Source organism: Rhineura floridana, chromosome 7, assembly GCF_030035675.1.
Source record: "Rhineura floridana isolate rRhiFlo1 chromosome 7, rRhiFlo1.hap2, whole genome shotgun sequence".
NCBI classification, from domain to species: domain Eukaryota; kingdom Metazoa; phylum Chordata; class Lepidosauria; order Squamata; family Rhineuridae; genus Rhineura; species Rhineura floridana.
In genome coordinates, this window is record NC_084486.1 from 33,195,783 (window position 1) to 33,215,268 (window position 19,486).

Sequence of the window (19,486 nt, forward strand, 5' to 3'; positions counted from 1 at the left end):
GATGGAAAGATCTATCAGTTTCAGTTCTCTCAGTTTCTCATTTGTCCAATCTTAAATTAAGTTCTCCATATTTCTGCAATTTGCATTTTTTTTAAAAAAGTCCTCGTCAAAATTTTCCAGCATTTTAGTGTGAATTTCTCCTACTAAACACATTTTGTAGGCAATTTTGACTAACATAAACATTTTTGCAAGCAACTTCTCATCATATAATGCATTTTATATGTTATTTTCACTCATATATTCATTTTACTTTCCTCTAACATGCATTTTTGTAAACACTGGTTGACAAAATGCATTGCAAAATTTGAATAAGTGCTATTTTCGAAGGATGGCTGTGTTTTGGTTTTCATATTGTTTCAGAAAGTGCAAATTTGACAGATCTGACAGATCAAATGTGAATTGAATCAAATTTATTGCCCATCCCTAGTCCAGAACAGTGGATCAGATTTGTCTGTTCTAGGTTCAGTGGCAAAAATGTTTTGTTAAGTTATGTGTCCAGGCACAATGGCTGATAATTTAATAGCTCTGAAGCAAGAAAATGTGAAATTGAGCAATTCCTATCCTCAATAATCAGCACAATAGCCATACATTTGTGCTGCTTCATTAGATAATAATATGGTCTCTATGGCTAGTTGCATCCATCCATTATCTACATGCTAATGTCAGAATGAACTCATCTTAAATTGAATAGTCTGTAACGAGCACTGAGTAGAATCATATTTTGATTAAACCGGGGGGGGTAGAAGTTACATAGGGATCTTCTGGGATCACTCAGGTAGATCTCTGGGAAATTTGAAGTAGATTGGCAATGATTTCTGACTCCCAACTATTTAACAACAGCACCATCCAAATACCCCCTCCAAAAAATTATACTAATGAAATGAAGAACGTTGGTAAGAGAAGGGTAAGCAGGAATGAATTTTTAGGTGGAAGGAGGGTTAGATGAATTAAGGTCTAATACTCCAAAAAAATCCCTGGCTCCAGAATTCTATAATTCTAAATGTGCATCTTCTGGTTGGTTCCAGTAAAAAAATGAAAGCAGATCCTGCAAATCTGAAGTCTACTTTTCCCTGGCTTAAACCAGCAAGAGTGGCTATTACTTTAACAAATCAAAGCTTTTATATGGATCAGAGTTACTACCACCTGATCCACTTGGTGCGAAGAAGCTAATTGTTCATGCAATTCCCTCTTTTGACAAGAGCTGGGTAGTGGCTTACACACTGAGTTCCTATTTGACATCCCATCATCAGTCACGCAGAAGAGTAAGTAAAACCATGTTTCAAAAGCATAGTTGGTTTTCATTTCCTCTGACATGCACATCATAACAACTGAATTTATATTTGCTCAGTTGGCTAATTTTCTGCCCTTCTATGTTTCATTTGGGGTTGTACACTGTGATGTTCCTATATTAATGTATATATGGTAAGTGTTGTTGTTTTAGAAGATACATGGTAAGTGGAGTGAAAGAGGAGGGGGAGTGAATGGGCAGTAGAATGCGAGATGATTGGCTGAGTGTTTAAAATGGCTGAATGTATAAAAGGAAGAGTGAGAGTGGAATCGGGGGGGAGAAGAGAACTGAGTGGGTTGCTTGGTGGGGTTTAGAGAGTTGTTTGCCAGGAGGGAGGTGGAGTTCGGATTAGTATTGAGTAAAACCATATGCTTATGTGCCTTAAGAAGAAATCTTGTTAATCTTGTTAGCTTTGTTATCTGTAATAAATACTTAATTTGGTTTACCAAAGGCCTGATCCTTGGCTGGGGTTTCACAGACCAGAAGGGAGGGTAAGGTAATGACCAAGGCTGAAGGGGAACTGTAACAAATGGTGACAGCGGTGAAGAGAATAACAATACCAGTATTCAGAGTCTCTGGGAATACTAGTATTGGGACGTTACTGGTGGTTGCCTAGCAGGGGAATCTGTTGAGATCTGTGCTAGAGCGGGGAGAGAAACCATAAGAGAGAGCGGTCCGGACTGGTGGAGTCCCTGGTGGTGCCTAGTGACAGGCAGTAACCACGAGCAGGTAGGAACCTGACAGGGAGAGCCAGGGAAGGAAGCATCACATGTGGTGGCAGTAGCGGTGGGATACGAACAACAGAGAATCCAGATACGAACCAAAGAGAGTCCCAAAGACACGTGGTGACAAAGGAGACTACGTCACAGGTGTTGGCTGTAGCAGTGAGATACGAATACTAGACAATCCCTAATAGTTGTGTGGCAAACAGAAATAACAAAACAAGATTACTTGTGAGAGTGACTGGCAAAGAGTGTGTGGCAAAGAGTGAGTGAACTCAAACACCATGGCTGAATACATAAAAATGAAAAGAGAGGAGCTGGTGGAGAAGTGCATAACATTCAATTTACCTCACGAGGGTAAAGGGGTAGATGAATTGAGGGTAGCACTTATAGGATTTGCTACTGTCCAGCAAAAACAACCTGTCAGAGAAGAGACCCCAGAAGGATATTTAAGCAATCCCGCTTATATAGAGTACTTGAGAGAGAAGTTAAGATGGGAGGCTGAGGAAAAAGACAAGCAGAGGGAGTTGGAAGCTGAGAGATTGAGGATGGAAGCTGATGGGAAAGACAAGCAGAGGGAGTTGGAAGCTGAGAGATTGAGGAGGGAGGCTGATGAGAAAGAAAAGCAGCGGGTCTTTGAGGCTGAGGAAAAAGATAAACAGCGAGAGTTGGAAACTGAGAGATTGCGGATGGAAACTGAGAGAATGAGAGTGGATGCGGAATTACAGGCAGAAAAGTTAAAATTTGAAAGAGAGAAGTTTCATTCTGATGAAACAAGAAAGGACAGAGATGGAGCAAAAATAAAAATTACTCCAAAGGACTTTGCTGTCTATGAGCCTGGTCAAGATCCTCAAATTTACCTCAGCACCTTAGAAAAAGCAGCTCAGTTGTGGGGGCTACCTGAAGATAAATACATGCAGTATTTATCAAACCTGATTAAAGGAGAATTGGCTGAGGTATACCAATATTTCCCCTCAGACAGGCCCGTCACCTATGCTGAATTCAAAGAAGCAGTGTTTAAAAGATTCAGACTGGGGCCTGATTATTTTAGAAAGCTTTTCAGAAACTGCCAGATACAGACAGGGAGGTCTTTTGTGGAACTGGGAGCAAAATTGATGGATATATTTGGAAAGTGGATGAGTAGTGCAAAAGCTCAGTCTGTGGAGGAGGTGAAAAACCTCATGATATTGGATCAATTATACCATCAGTTACCACCAGAAATAAGGCTCCTGGTCAAAGACCGTTCCCCTACATCGGTGCAGGAGGCCGCAGAGATGGCGGATCACTTCGCCTCCAACAGAACTGGCTGGGTGGGGAAAACATCAAGAGATTTTAAACCCAGACCATATAATGCTGGCAGAAGGGATATGGTACCACACCGAGTGAGTCCTCCAGTAAAATCTGAAGGGCACAGGACACCCCAGAGTGGATCTGTGTACCCTAAAAGTGAGGAGAAATTATGCTACAAATGTGGTAGACCAGGGCACCTACGTTTTCAATGTGAGGTTGCCAACCCCATTAGTAATCCTGCTCAGACAAGGGCAGTGAAAACAGAGCCCAAGGCTTTAGAAACAGCGAAAAAGGTTCAGTTCTGCCAGATAAACTGGACAGAAGTAACAGACCTTGATTCAAGTCTGAGAGAGGAAGTGAGTGTACAAGGGGCAAATTATTGGGCATTGCTTGATACTGGTGCCGCTCAGACATTACTGAGGCCAGATTTAATAAAATCTGAGGTAATATTACCTCAGGAAACTGTGACTATCCAAGGAGTGAGGGGTCAACCAGAAAGTTTGCCTGTGGCCCTGGTGGATATGACTTGGAGAGGCTGAGAGGGCCGATATAAAGTAGGCATTAATGCCCAGCAACAAGAACCAGTAATACTGGGAAGGGATGTAATGGGCGCCCAAGGAAAGATCTATGTAGTGGCCAGACAGCAAATTGGCAGAGAAAAAGAAGCCATATTAAGGGGGGCTGAAACAAACAGGGTGGAATCTGTTAACCAGCCTCAGGTCACCATAGCAACCACTAGCAGGCCTGCTGAAGGAGACAAACTGTATCAAGTGGTCTCTGATAATGATGAGGCAGATCAATTCAGGGAAGAGCTGCAAAAAGATATAAGTTTGAAGCAGATAAAGGAACAAGCTCTGACCCAACAGATTCCTTTCACTGACAAACTGAGGAATCAAGTTGTGTGTGAGAATGGGATTTTATATAGACTGTGGATGCCTGCTGAGAGAAAGGATGAATGTGAACCAGTGAAGCAATTAATAGTACCTAGCAAATACAGAACCAGATTGCTAGAGGTAGCCCACAATGTCCCATGTGCAGGACATCTGGGAATAAAAAAGACCAAGAGGAGATTGGCTGCACACTATTATTGGCCAAACATCTCCAAAGATGTAAAACAACATTGTCTATCTTGTGGAATATGCCAAAAGGTGGGAAAAAGTGGAGTAAAGACTAAGGCACCCTTAAAGCCCCTTCCTATAATTGGACAACCCTTTTATAGAGTGGGAATAGATTTGGTGGGCCCTTTTTCCAAACCCACAAGGCATGGCAAGAAATATCTATTGGTGGTGGTGGATTTTGCCACCAGGTACCCAGACGCAGAAGCACTAAGATCCGTGGAAGCCCCTGTAGTGGCAGAGGCTTTATTAAAAATCTTTATGAGGCTGGGTTTCCCTCATGAAGTGCTGACGGATCAAGGCAGTGTATTCATGGGAGAAGTGATGCAATGTATGTGGAAATGTTGTGGTCTAAAACATCTAAAGACCACTACTTACCATCCCGCCACTAATGGGTTAACAGAGAGATTCAATGGCGTTTTGAAGGGCATGATCAGAAGCTATGTTCAAGATCACCCACAAGACTGGGATGAACGGTTGTGATGCTTCTTATTTGCATACAGAGAAGTCCCTCAGGAGTCAACAGGCTTCTCACCCTTTGAACTCATGTTCACTAGAAAAGTGAGGGGACCTTTGGAACTATTAAAAAATTCATGGGAAGGAACCCTGGGAGAGTACAAAACATCTGTAGTAGATTTTGTATTGGAATTCCGCAATAAATTAACATCAATGATGGAGGTGGTGGAAAAGAATTTGAGTCAAGCACAGGAGAAGCAACGTTACTGGTATGACAGAACAGCCAGGGAACGTGTGTATGATGTGGGAGATATGGTTATGGCGTTCATACCCAGGAAACATGACAAATTACAGGCTAACTGGGAAGGACCATATACCATCAGAGAAAGGCTTGACACAGTGATGTATGTAATTACCACAGACCAATTAAACAAAAGCAAAGTGGTTCATGTAAATATGTTGAAGCCTTACCATACCAGGGATGCACAGGTGTTGCAAGTTACCTTATTCCCTGAGGGAAGTGGGCCTGAACTTCCAGATTTGGTACAGGAAAGCAAAGACAAAGGAGGGGTAGATCAAGTGGAATGGTCAGAAGAGGTGAAGGAGGAAGTAAAAGAGGAGATTCTGAGAGTTCTGAAAACCTATAGGAATCTCTTTAGCAACAAACCTGGCCGAACCAGTATAGTTATACATTCCATTGATACTGGAGATCATGCCCCAATCAGATCTGTTCCATACCGTGTGAATGGGAAAGTTTTGAATGAGATCAAAAAGGAGGTGGAAGATATGCTGGAATTAGGAGTGATCAGGGAATCCATCAGTCCCTGGGCCTCAAGTATTGTCCTGGTTCCGAAAAAAGATGGAACAACAAGGTTTTGCATTGATTATCGGCTAATCAATAAAATTACTGTCCCAGATGTGTATCCTATGCCTAGGGTAGACGCAATGTTAGAGTTATTGGGGGCAGCAACCATTATCTCTACACTAGATCTCTGTAAAGGATTTTGCAAATGGAACTAGACGAGCAATCCAGAGCCAAAACTGCCTTCAGTACACCAGATGGGTTATATGAGTTTGTGACCTTACCCATGGGACTAAGGAACTCACCAAGTTCATTTCAGAGGCTAATCAATACTGTGTTGCGAGGCATGTCAGATTTTGCAGTGGCCTATATCGATGACGTGGCCATTTTTAGCAAGTCGGTGCCTGAGCATGTCCAACACCTGACAACAGTATTGGAGGCCTTAAGAAAAGCAGGCCTCACAATAAAAGCTAAGAAATGCCAGTTTGGACTAAAGGAAGTAATCTATTTAGGACATAAGGTGGGGAGTGGGAAAATCACCCCCTTATGGAGCAAGGTGGCGGCAATACAAGCGTGGCCGATCCCCTTAACCAAAAAACAAGTAAGGGCATTTCTGGGTGTGGCTGGATTTTATAGGAAGTTTGTGAGAAATTTTGGGGAAATAGCAACCCCCTTGCATGAATTAACAAAGAAGAAGTGTTCTGAGCGTGTGGTATGGACGGATGAATGTCAGAAGGCTTTTGATCTACTGAAGCAAGCCTTGTGCCAAGGACCCATATTAATGGCACCAGACTATGAGAAACCATTCATCGTGGCTACAGATGCGTCGGACCTGGCGCTGGGAGTCGTCTTCCTACAGGAGAGAGAAGGCACCAGACATCCAGTGGCGTACCTGAGTCGCAAGCTGACGCCGAGGGAGAAAAACTATTCGTCGGTCCAGAAGGAGTGCCTAGCGGTCGTGTGGGGACTGAACAAGTTGCGCCCATACGTGTGGGGACAAAGATTCACAGTGACTACAGATCATCGGGCCTTGTTATGGTTGCAGACTATGAAAAACCATAACACTATGCTGCAGAGGTGGTCCTGGGCCCTACAGGACTATCAAGTGGACTTCCAGTTCATAAAAGGCAAGGACAATGTACTGGCCGATGGACTTTCCAGGCAAGTGGCTGGGACTGCAGTGACATGACCAGACAGAGGAACAAAGAAAGACATTTTCCCCATAGAGACTTTTATTTGTTAACGCGACGTATAAATCCTGGAACAGGGATAATACTCTGCTGTTGTTTAAGGGGGGGGAAATGTGATGTTCCTATATTAATGTATATATGGTAAGTGTTGTTGTTTTAGAAGATACATGGTAAGTGGAGTGAAAGAGGAGGGGGAGTGAATGGGCAGTAGAATGCGAGATGATTGGCTGAGTGTTTAAAATGGCTGAATGTATAAAAGGAAGAGTGAGAGTGGAATCTGGGGGGGAGAAGAGAAAGAGTGGATTGCTTGGTGGGGTTTAGAGAGTTGTTTGCCAGGAGGGAGGTGGAGTTCGGATTAGTATTGAGTAAAACCATATGCTTATGTGCCTTAAGAAGAAATCTTGTTAATCTTGTTAGCTTTGTTATCTGTAATAAATACTTAATTTGGTTTACCAAAGGCCTGATCCTTGGCTGGGGTTTCACAGACCAGAAGGGAGGGTAAGGTAATGACCAAGGCTGAAGGGGAACTGTAACAAATGGTGGCAGCGGTGAAGAGAATAACAATACCAGTATTCAGAGTCTCTGGGAATACTAGTATTGGGACGTTACTGGTGGTTGCCTAGCAGGAGGATCTGTTGAAATCTGTGCTAGAGCGGATAGGTAAACCATAAGAGAGTGCGGTCCGGACTGGTGGAGTCCCTGGTGGTGCCTAGAGACAGGCAGTAACCACGAGCAGGTAGGAACCTGACAGGGAGAGCCAGGGAAGGAAGCATCACATACACCACTTGCCTACTCAGTTTCATAAAGGTTTTGCTTCCTATCACACCACAAAGATAAGCTGTTTGCACATTAAACATGTCATATAACTTGCATAATAAAACACAACCAAATGCATTGCTTCAAGAAATGTATTTAAAAAAGCAAAAGGTTGAAAAGAAATCAGAAAGGAAAAAAGAAAAAGAAGGAGACAAATGCATTTCCACACATTCTTGATTCTGATTCTGAAAGTGAAGAGCACAAGCCATTGAAAAGTTCTTTTGGTCGGGGTCAATTTAGATCTTGCTTCAGTGAAGCTGATGGTGGGGTGAGGTAGAGCCGGTCTGGAGCCAGAAAAGGCAGGCCTCCTATTTGTTCAAAACAGCAAGGTAGCCTAACTTCAAAGCTTTTACAGTTGCCAGGTGATATCACCTGATCTGGTCTGGCCAATTGTGCATGGAAACTTACTTGGGTGCAGTATCTGGCCTCCCTGCAGTTATCTCAGTTGACCAGATATGGAAAGTGGCACATGCGTTGAATCCCTGTCTGGCATATTCACCATATCACCAGTTCATGGCCTACTGCAGGCTTCAGATCTAACAGTGCAGTTTATGTGCAGGGTGTCATTCAATAAGTTTATGTCCTACTAAAAGCTTACTTGATAGCAGAGCTTGCTCTAGGTTTGAGGGGGCCCTGGGCAAGTAAACTCTGGTGGGGCCCTTCCTCCATCAGTGATCCCTCTTGGCTTCTCTGGTTGTAGCAGGCAATAACATTATGGGCAGTGCATCAAGGCAGATGAGTCAAGCCACCATTTTAATTTCCCACAATACCCCAGAGCTAATAGGAAGTTAATGTGGCATCTAGACCCATCATTCCGAACAGTGGACCAGTTGTTGTTTTTTTTAAAAAAATGGAGGGCCCAGAGTAGATGTCAGCAGTGGGCCCTGTCAGGAACTGCCCTCCCCCAGCAACACCCCAAGGATGCCAGGTACTGATGCTGGTCCTGTTGATAGGTACTAAGGTGTTGTACTTGGACAGACATAAGGTAGATCACTGTGTGATTTCCAGTAGATTGGCAAGACTCTCTGACTTTCAACCATTTAATAAGAGGAACAACAAAAAACTCCTTCCACCAATAAATTAGGCTGCTAAGTCGAAGAGGGGAAAGGGAGTGGAAGATGAGAACTGCACATGTAGGTAGGATGCAATAGGTAGATTGTTCTCCACCCTTTCCTGGGCTACTATTTTGCACCTGGCTCCAGTTGGTGGATGTCAGTACAAAAGAAAGTAGATCCTGCAAATTCAAAGTCGGTTTACCCCGGGCTATACCATCCTCATGTGAAAGAACATGTTCGTATAAATCTATCTTAATAATTAGACTGTTAAATAACTAACATCATTTTAAAGAGTTTAGAACTATTCAATACACCCACAGAATGAGTCCAATAATAGCTACAAGAAAAACAACAATATGCTACAAACACTTCCACATGAATAAACATGGCGCTGGGCCACACAAAAAATATTTATATTAGGGGAAACCAAATATATGTTGCATAGTCAAGTCACTAATGCAGTCACTGTACATTTTTATGGGACAAAAACACAAAGAAAAAGGGAATTACTGAAAGTGAAGATCACATCAGGTCCACTGCATTACTATCAAACCCACCTCAATAATCCTGAATGTGTGTTCTTTAAATATAGCCGCATATTCCATTATTTCCTTTTCTCTTCCATTTTTGGCAGTTTCAGTGAGCACTAGAAGTGGAACAGTTGTGTCCAAAAAGGAGTCTGAGATATGATCAATGATAGCTTTGCGAAGCTGGGAAAAGAAAGCACCATCAATAAAGTCATACAGCATGATATTGCCCATAGGTGTGTGTGTTATCCTATGCACTAAATATCTAAAATCTACAAATGAGAAATCTTGGGTTGTATCCAATGCTCTGTGCATATAGCTCTACTGACATAATAAGACTTCCATTTCCTCTCCCCCACCCCACATGCATTCAAAATCTATTCTGAAGGCTTCCCCAACCCTCCAGAGCTAATGTTGAGGACACACAGAGGGCTGGGAGGGACAGAAGAGGAAGTTCTGATGCACACACACAAAAGTCCGTTGCACCAGTAGCGTTACAACGCTGGATACGGCCCTTTATCTTTAACACAGTTAAGTAAACTACTTCTAAATTGTTTTAGATCCTCTACTACATACTTCCCTATATCATTGCTCATTCATGTGTACAAAATATAGTGTCAATCAGCTCTTGTGATGTCAGGCCAAACTAAAATAAAATTCTGTACAGTAAAAAGTCTCCAAAGAAAATGTCTCACATCACACAGAGAAGATATATGAAGATTAGATTTGAATTCTGCACAGCAAGCCAATTCTTGTATGACAAGCTGTCATACAGATTAGCACTTAACTCATGGTCTGACTCTGTGCCATTCCACTGACAAACTATATGGTGGGAACACATGCATTTGGCAAGCTGGTACACACAAGATTACCATCTGGAGCAGCCAACATCTGGAAGTAGTTGCAAGCACCAACCATGTAGTGGCTATATGATGAAAAACAGCCTTTAGACTAGGGGAGGAGAACCTGTGGCCTTCCTGATGTTGCTGGACTCCCAACTCCCATAATTCCCAACCATGGCCATATTAGCTGGGGCTGATGGGAGCTGGAGTCTAAAAACATCTGGAGAACCAGAAATGATTCACTGTGAAATATGGCTCTTGATGTTTCTTACCAGTACATGTAAATATGAAATGCAATACAAAATACAACAAAGTAGTTTCAAAACCATTTTCAAGGGAAGTAATACTAATTGCTTTTAAAGATGTTTTTAAAGCTTTTTTAAAAGATGTTTTTAAAAATGTTTTATTTTAATATGTTTTTAAAGATGTTTTGTTTTAATATATTTTAAGGTCTGTTTTTAAGATTTAGAGTGGTTTTAGTGTTTTGTTTGCCACCCTGGGCTCCTTCTGGGAGGAAGAGTGGGATATAAATTTTATATAATAATAATAATAATAATAATAATAATAATTCAGTCTCCTGTTATAAGTGTTTAGCAAAAGTATAACTTTTTTTAATAGCTAGGAAGTTAGAGAGGGGGAAACCTCCACAGTTTGAAAGTTTGAAAGTGACACAGTTCCCAATGTCCTGTTCCAGGTAAGAACAGAATGAAAAGAAGGGGTTGAAATAGACTTGATAACTGGAACCTTTGTGCTCTGCAAGATGTTGAATAACACTTACTTTTATAATAATGGGAAGAACATTGGTCAACCCCCCCCAATATATGCATCTGTGTTAAAAGAAAACATCAGAAGGTGGAAAAGAACTATTAACACTTCAGGGTACTACAATCACCCAGTATTGTGAACTGCTAGCAAAGGGTCCCAAATAAGTAGGTATTCATGACTCAATATCAACAGTTCCATAAGGAATACAGTCTATAACATGTACTGAAAGCCTACCACCAGGAAGAAGGCAGGTGTTACACATAAGAATTTTAGATTTCAAAACCCATCTGAAGAAAAACATCAAATGGTGACCATAAGAGAAATATTATTGTAGAGGTCAGCAAGAGCAGAGAAAGAATTAACTGAGAGAACAGAGAATATTGGCAACATGATTGACTATACAACACTGTAATGGTTATGATTGCATGTAACCCTAAACTATAGTGTAGCACTGTGCAAACTGGGTTTATGTTGTATCCGTGTTCCTTCAATTTTAATCCATCTTTGCAGTGCTCTCATGAAGTCAATGCTCAAGGTCAAATAAATGTAGTTGCATCATGCAAATATTTCAACCCTTCAAACACTGAATGTTGATTCTCATATTACTCTGTATAACCATTTACACAAGCTCATACCTACATTTTCCTGGATGTGAACTCACATTAACTGCACTAAAATGCATATGGACTGATTTGCTCACACAATGTATAATCATAAATGTATGAAGTATAATATGAATCCCTACACTGATTCTCTATCCCATTTGTCATCCAGCACAAATTCTTTGTCATTACTTTTAAAGCTCTTCATGACCATGCCCCAACTTATTTTTTAAAAAAACTTTATTTAAAAAACATTGAAACAAAGAAGTAACAGTATTATATTCCATTCTCATTACAGATTCAAGACATTCAAAGAATTTGAGAACATATTATATGCAGTTGCAGATGACAACCTGCAGAACTGAGTTGTTAGGGTTGCAATAAATTACGTGATTTTTTTTTCTAAATCCAGACACAACCCTGTTCCTAAGATACCAACATGCTTATTGTAAGACTACTAAAATTTATTATGTGACAAAAAGGTAGATTATCAATAAGAATATTATATTTCAGCAAACCAATACTAAATTATATCGATTAGTTTTTATTGTATTTTAATGTACGGCATAAAGTTTTTTCTAAAAAATCTACTATGGAAAGAATCACAGATAAGGCATTTTAAAGAAATATAATGCAAAGTTATTTTGCTTGTCATCTTTTCTCTCAAAACAGGCATTGCTGTGGAGGAAAACAAGGAGCTTTAATAACCAGTAGGTTTCTTGGTAAAGGTACTCATTAGTACAGTACTATTACCTCTTTGTTAGTGCCCACATCAATCATTTTGTGCTAACACCCACATTTATCAAGATATGAGTATTCGGCACCTCATTTTTACCCCCTCCCCCCAAACAAAAATTCCAACAAAACATACTAGTGATCTGGTTTTCAGATATTTAAGAATTAAAAACAAATTATGGTAATTAATACTATGATTACACAATTGCAATAGCTCCCTTGATTACATAGTTGTTTTCCCTACTGGATGCAGTGAATGACTAGATTGTCCATAATTTGTCATTAAAATGTGACAATGCTAGGTAGGTGAACTTACTGATTCATCTTACTAATTAGGGCTCTTAGCTATGTTGGTCAGGTGCCTTACTGAAGTCCTTCCCCCTCCCCTATTTTATTTATTTCATATCCTGCTTTTCTGCCATTGAACTCTAGGGGGTGTGATTGCCAAGCAGTCTCCCATCTAGGTATTAATCAAACCAGCTTTGCTTAGCTTCAGGAAAGTTACTACATCACGGGCCTTTAACCAATGCCTTAGGACTCTTAATACTTATATCTCACTCTTATGTAATGGGATTTGCCATCCAAGGGACTTCTCAAGTCCATACCTTCAAGTAATAAAGCAGCATTAGGTGTACCCAGACCAGTCATTGGGCCCTTGAATTCATGGCTCTAAGTCTTGCAATCTGAGTGTTTCTACTGTGTAAAAATCTCTTTTAAAAAAATCTTTATCACTTTGTTCCTCTTTTATAATTGCTTGCATAAATCTGTGTTTCAACACATTTTGCCCTCAGGGGACATTACCTGCCTGCGGAGATCTCTTGTCTTCTTACACATATTATCTATTGCAATATTCAAGGCATTGCTCCTTCCTTTTTTGTCAGCCTGGGGAAAAAAACAAGCAGAAAATAGAATTTTAAACACAAAACTAGAATGTTGAACATCTAAATAAAACCAGCGACAAGTCCCATGGCACCTTAAAGACTAACATTTCTTCCTCCTAAAATTCCTCTTCAGAAAATAATATATTTAATCCCACTTTAGCAAATCGTATCTTTCTGAACATAGCAAAGGTACTAAACTACTGTGTTTAACAAGGGTGGTTTTTCAATTTCACCCCATATCACTGCAATAAATATATACTTCTTCTTTCAAGGATTTCCAAACAACTTGTGCTCATATTGATGCAGAGTGAGACTAAGCATAGAACATACACATGGGACACTAACTGCCCAGTCCCTTGCTCTTTTCCCTACTGGTTTAGGAGCTCCATTACATTCTTTTAATAAGATAATTAATTATAACAGAGTTAAATAAAGCAATAGCTGTACCTTCTATGTTTAAAATAACTATGCAATACATTGGAGTGCTATGCAGTTAACTCTAATGAAAGTGAATCAAATCATGGAATGTATTGGCTGAGGTTTTTAAATGGTCACTAAAAGTGGTTAAGGTGCTGGACTACGACCTGGGAGACGAGAGTCCGAATCCCCACACAGCCATGAAGCTCACTGGGTGACCTTGGGCCAGTCACTGCCTCTCAGCCTCAGAGGAAGGCAATGGTGAACACCCTCTGCATACCGCTTACCATGAAAACCCTATTCGTAGGGTCGCCATAAGTCGGAATCGACTTGAAGGCAGTCTATTTCCATTTTCCCAAAGACTTATGTGCAGTGTACAAGAAAACCATGAGGAATCAACATTAGGTTCCTTTAACCACACTGAGTTATCCCCTGCATTTAAAGAAGTTGATACAATATGCTCTGTGATGTGCAAAGCTGATTCAATTTATAGACTGCCTTCTTGGCATCTACAGACCCTCTCAGTGGTGTGCAATACATATTAGCCAATAAAAAGGTAGAACAGTAATAGAAAAATCATCTATTAAAAGACACCAAAATTGGAGCAGCAGCAGTGGAATAATTAAAATATTTAAACCAGCAACCCAAAGTCATTGCAATATAAAAGTTTTCCTATTATGAATTTCTATGTGTATGGAAATATTACAAAGTTGCAATGCCAACTCACATGAAAGTATGGTTCCAGCAAAATAAACTATTGATGCATCAGCAAATAGATAACTCAACTGATTTACAGTAGATTGGATTAAAAAAATAATCAAAGCAAATCCATGTATGAAAAATATGTCTAATACATGGAATAGATTTAAGAGAAAATTGAGCAGAGGTCTATCTCCACTTGACCATATAATGAAGAAGTAGGAGATCAAACTATATTAAGGCACTTGCGGGAAAGCCATGGGCTAACTGAAATAAGAAGTCAATTTGACAATGGCACGTTTAAAACCTATGATGAAGTGATTAATGAAATGCAACAATCATATCCTCACTTTTTTCAGTACTTAAATTAAGAAACACAGCTAATAATTTACTGGCTAAACAAGGTCCTCTTTGAGGAAACACTGAATCTGAGTCCTTAATGATAAATGATCAAACATAGAAACTGTTCAGTGTAATGTATAAAATGATTACAATTTTGGATATGCCAGCTAATAGTTACCAAGCTATATAGAACTTGGGACAAGCAATCCCAACAGTTATCTCAAAATGAGACAAACAATCCCAACAAATATCAATGGATATGGAAATATGTCCCTCAACAAACCATTAGTATTAGTGTGAAAGAAAAATTTTACAAACTCATTTTAGATGGCATTTAACTCCATCTATCCAGACTTCATCACATTAATCAGGGATCAAAGAATGCATGCTGGAGATTCAAAGCAACAAATGGTAATGTGCTCCGTATATTTTGGTTCTGCCCCAAGTTAAGAATTTTTGGACTGGTATATTGGAAGAAATTGAGTGTAACAGAGTACAACTTACCAGGTAACCTATTAGTTGTGCTACTCGGCTATGTAAACAACTTAATTCTCTTAGAAAGCAGAGAAATGGTAATTCTTTCATTGAATGACATCCATATGGCTATTAGCTATAACTGGAAAAAAATTAATTCCCCAACATTGGAGGACTGGACAACATGGATATGGGAAGCAGCTCAGTCTCTTCCTTAGCTGCTGTTCGCTAACTGTAATCTAGGTATCCATGTATGATTTAGCTTTATTCTTTGATTGCCATAGTACCTGCCTTTTAGCAACCAACTTTAGTGACCAGCCTATTGCTCCCTCTTAATATTTGAAATCGCTGGAATGTAATGATTACATTTACTTGCAGTACTTGCTCTATTGAACTATTCTGTTCAATGTTGATAATGTACTAGGATGAGAAGGATTCAGGTTTATTCTATAATTGAAAACCTTTTCAGCAAAAGGGTTAACATTTTGAAAGATTATGGCACACACGTCCCGAGAATCAAATTAAGACTTCAGTCTTACCTTATTGTTGGGTAGGTATAAGGCAATCCCCTACGAACAACGTTTTTGCCCTTTTGGTAGTGGAAAAATTGAAACTCTTGCGCATACTATCCTCGACTGTTCTCTCTATGACTTTCTACGATCTAAATTCATAGCCAATATAACAGAAAACTGCTCTCTGATGCCGATTGATAAATTGATCTACCATCTTATCTTGGGTTCTAACAGAGAAATAACTATGAATGTGGCCAAATTCTTATACGCTGCTCAACGTTTACACTCAAATGCCTTTGATATGTAATTTTCCGATCTTCTCCTGATCAAATGTATATGTTGTTCTTATTTGATAATTTTTGTACATATTTATTTTACTATACTCTCAGTATACGGGTCTCCGACCGCAAATAAATAAATGAAATGAAATGAAATGAAATGACTTCAGTAATTGGCTCAGTGCAAATATCACATTTGCCAACTTTGCCAAATGGTGGTTACATTAGTACCAGCATTTTGCTGATCATCATTAGATAAACCACAGTTTTCAAAAGGACTTTAAGCCATGATTTCAAACTGTGGTTTGGCACTAATTCTGGTAAGCAAACATGGTAGTGCCAATGTATCTGTAATTCTAGAAAGGGAAGGAAGGAATGTTGATGCGAAGGAGGAGGAGGGAGACATATGTGAACCTGAGTGAGAAGGAGGATGGATAAAGGGGGAAAAGCACATGAACATATGCATGCTCTTGAACATAATCATGAGACAGTATTGTGTCTCCACTAGAGATGGCAAGAAATTATATTCAGTTGGCATTTTATGCCAAATCTATCAATTTCACATTTCCGAAACAACACTAGTACCGAAACACAACCATCCTTCAAAATTAGCACTTACTCAAATTTTTCAGTGCAGTTCACCAACCAAACCATGTTTACAAAAATGCATATGTTAGGAGAATGTGTGCATAAGAATGAATATATGAGTGAAAATAACATGCAAAACTACATTATATGGTGAGAAATGGCTTGCAAAATGTTAGTCAAAACTACCTACAAAAATTTGTTTATTAGAAGAAATTCGGACTAAAATGCTGGAGAATTTGCATGAAGATTTTTTAAAAAATTACAAAATTGCTGCAGAAATGTGGAGAACTGAATTTAAGATTGAAAGAATGAGAAACTGAGAAAACCTCAATTGGCAGATCTTTCCATCCCTACCAGCCACCCAGTCAATAGTGAGCATAGCTTTAAAGAGCAGAATATTGAATGAGCTAGAGAATCACCATTATAATACTGCAGCCCAAAATAATATACCATTGAGAAATTACAGAATCTCTATTGCAAGTATATATTAATTTATTAATAGGCAAAAAAAACCCCTTGCGGTTTAAGAATGTACCTATAAGCAACCGATATTTCTATCAAAATTTAAAAAACAGGAAAATTAGGTAGCTATAGTGAATGCACCAGGAGGGCAGGAGACCTGACCTCCTCTCTGGGATAGTGTACTGCCCTACAAATTTGTAAAAATGAAAACACAATTCACTTCCTGTGTAGCTTGGAAGAATTTAGTAACATATTGTCTGCTTTTTAATCTGGGAGGTAAGAAATGGGATCCTGTGGAAGTTTGTTGAGAGTGGATTGATCATTTGCAGGTTTACTGAGTTGAACAGGATTTACTCCTCTGCAATCATGCTTAGGATAGGTGAAACTGACCATGGGGGCAGAAGAGAAGAGGGAGAAAGGACTAGAGTGGGCAGGGGAGGAGGAAGAAGGAAGATGGGAGGGGAAGAAGAAGAGAGGAGGAGGGGAGAGGAAAGGGGAATGAGGAGAGGAGAGAGGGGAAGGGAAAGGGAGGTTTGATCATTTGCATGCTTATTGAGTTTAATGGGATTGACTTCTGTGCAATCATGCTTAGAATAGGTAAAACTGACCATGGGGGAGGAGAAGGAAGGGAGGGGAGAGAGGTAAAGGAACTGGGAGGAAAGGGGCAAGAGTGAGGGGATAGTAGGTAGGAGGAAGGGAGGGGAGGTTTGATCATTTGCATGCTTTTTGAGTTCAGTGGGATTTATTCCTGTACAATCATGCTTAGGATAGGTGAAACTGACCTGAGGGAGGGCAGCGAGAGGAAGGAAAAAGGGAGGGGAGGAAATTGGGTGTGTGGGCACTGGGCAGAGGGAAAGCCCCTTTCTAAAAGGAAAACACTGTGAACAGTATCATTGTTTTTCAGGGTTTTCCCTACCTTTTTATTCTACAGCAGGCACATGTAGTCTCCCACCCAAATTTACACCAAAGCTGTTACTGGCCACATCCACAACAAACCTTTATTTCAATTTTATGGCTTCTCACAAAGAATCCTGGGTAGTTTGTGAAGGGTGCTGAGAGTTGCTAGGAGATGGCTTATTCCCTTCACAGAGCTACAATCCTCAGAAGAGGGGCTGAGTATGAAACCACTCTGGCCACTGGAGCTCTGTCAAGGGAATAGGAGTCTCCTAACAACTCTGGGCACTCTTCACAAACTATACTTCTCAGGATTGTTTGGGGGGAGGCATGACTGTCTAAAGTGAGTTACTGTCTGGTGTAGGTGTGGCCCCTGATTAGCCAAGCCAAACAGCTGTAAGCCTGGCATTTAGAACAATGACAGTTGATTCTTTTTGAGCATGCCCATGCTTATCATTGACTTTAATGTTAAATTTCTTAAATTAATTAAAACTCAGCCAGGCATTTTTTAAACTTTTAAAGTGCAGAAGATGAAGGTCAGAGTATGGGGCTAGGTCAGTAATAGGATTACAGGTACTCTGTGAACATGGCTGATTTTTAATAAATTTCAACAAATTATGAGACCACTGACAGAAAAAGTTCAACACAGGTCTGGATGTTGTTTTCTCTTGTTTTACACTCCAAACTCTCGATTTTCTCTGACTGTTTTGTGTATCACCATGAAAAATTAGGGGGCTATCAAACAAGCATTTCTGAGTTCAGGACTATAAGTTTTATAAGGTTTTATTTTGAAATGAGATTATGGGAAGCAGTAGAATGGCATTGGGGGTAATTCCAATTTAACATTGTGGAATACAAGAAATCCATGCTGGCTATAGTATACTGCCACTCTTGTCACTATATAATACAACTTAATGCATCAATAAATTGGCTGGATAGTTGGGCTAGGATATAAGTAACTGACTAGGGGTGTGCAGCAGATTGGGATGAATCCTGAGCTGAAGCAGGATGGTTTGAGGGATTCTGGGCTTGTCCAAGTCAATGCAAGATCTGTATGAGGGTCTCCAAGTTGAAGCAGGGACATATCTGCTAAACTCAAAACTAATGCCTTTTATTTACCTTATAAGGAATATACCAGAGTGGGGGTGAGTGGGGGGAAGAAAGCTCTGTTGTGACTGATAGGCCAAGCTTGTAATCAGAGGGAATGATTTTCCCATCCCCAACCTATAAAGGCTGCCCTTGCAGAAAAACCACTATAATTATTCTTCTGAGATTTGACAGAATTTATTTGTTTCCAGTGGTCTAACCATGAATATAAATTTCATCAAATTCTGCCACAATAAAAGTTAAATTTGGTTTCCTTTTGGGGGTGGTAGAGGGAATCAAATTTTAAAAGCCCAGCACACAAATGAGTCTTATTGCCGGTAATATGGTGGGATTTATCCATTCTGGAGGTACTACTGTACATGTAAATTTCATCCATATCTGTCAAAATGGGGGGGGGAGGTAATAGGCCTTTTCATTTTCTTATAATAATGATTGGGGGGTGAACAGAGAGAAACAAAGCTTCATTCTTCTGAATAAGATTCAGCCTTAGCCTCCCCCCCCCCAGCTGACTCAGGCACTTTGCACTGAAGTGGGCTGTTCTCTAGAGAATCAAATCACTGTTCAAACCAAATGTTGCAGTTAGATCACACTCCTAAAACTCGTATTCCAATCCCTACTGAAACCAGA

General features: G+C 40.0%; 1 protein-coding gene across 5 annotated transcripts in view; it reads right to left on the minus strand.

Moving 5' to 3' along the window:
• CTNNA3 (catenin alpha 3) overlaps positions 1 to 19,486 on the minus strand; it is a 1,138,512-nt gene that overhangs the window by 532,449 nt on the left and 586,577 nt on the right. For all 5 annotated transcript variants that reach the window (XM_061635143.1, XM_061635147.1, XM_061635144.1 and 2 more), the window contains 2 exons: positions 13,007 to 13,087; positions 9,292 to 9,444 (listed from right to left, as the gene is read on the minus strand). In XM_061635143.1, the coding sequence (XP_061491127.1) occupies positions 9,292 to 9,444; positions 13,007 to 13,087 (234 nt within the window). The remainder of the gene's footprint in view (positions 1 to 9,291; positions 9,445 to 13,006; positions 13,088 to 19,486) is intronic.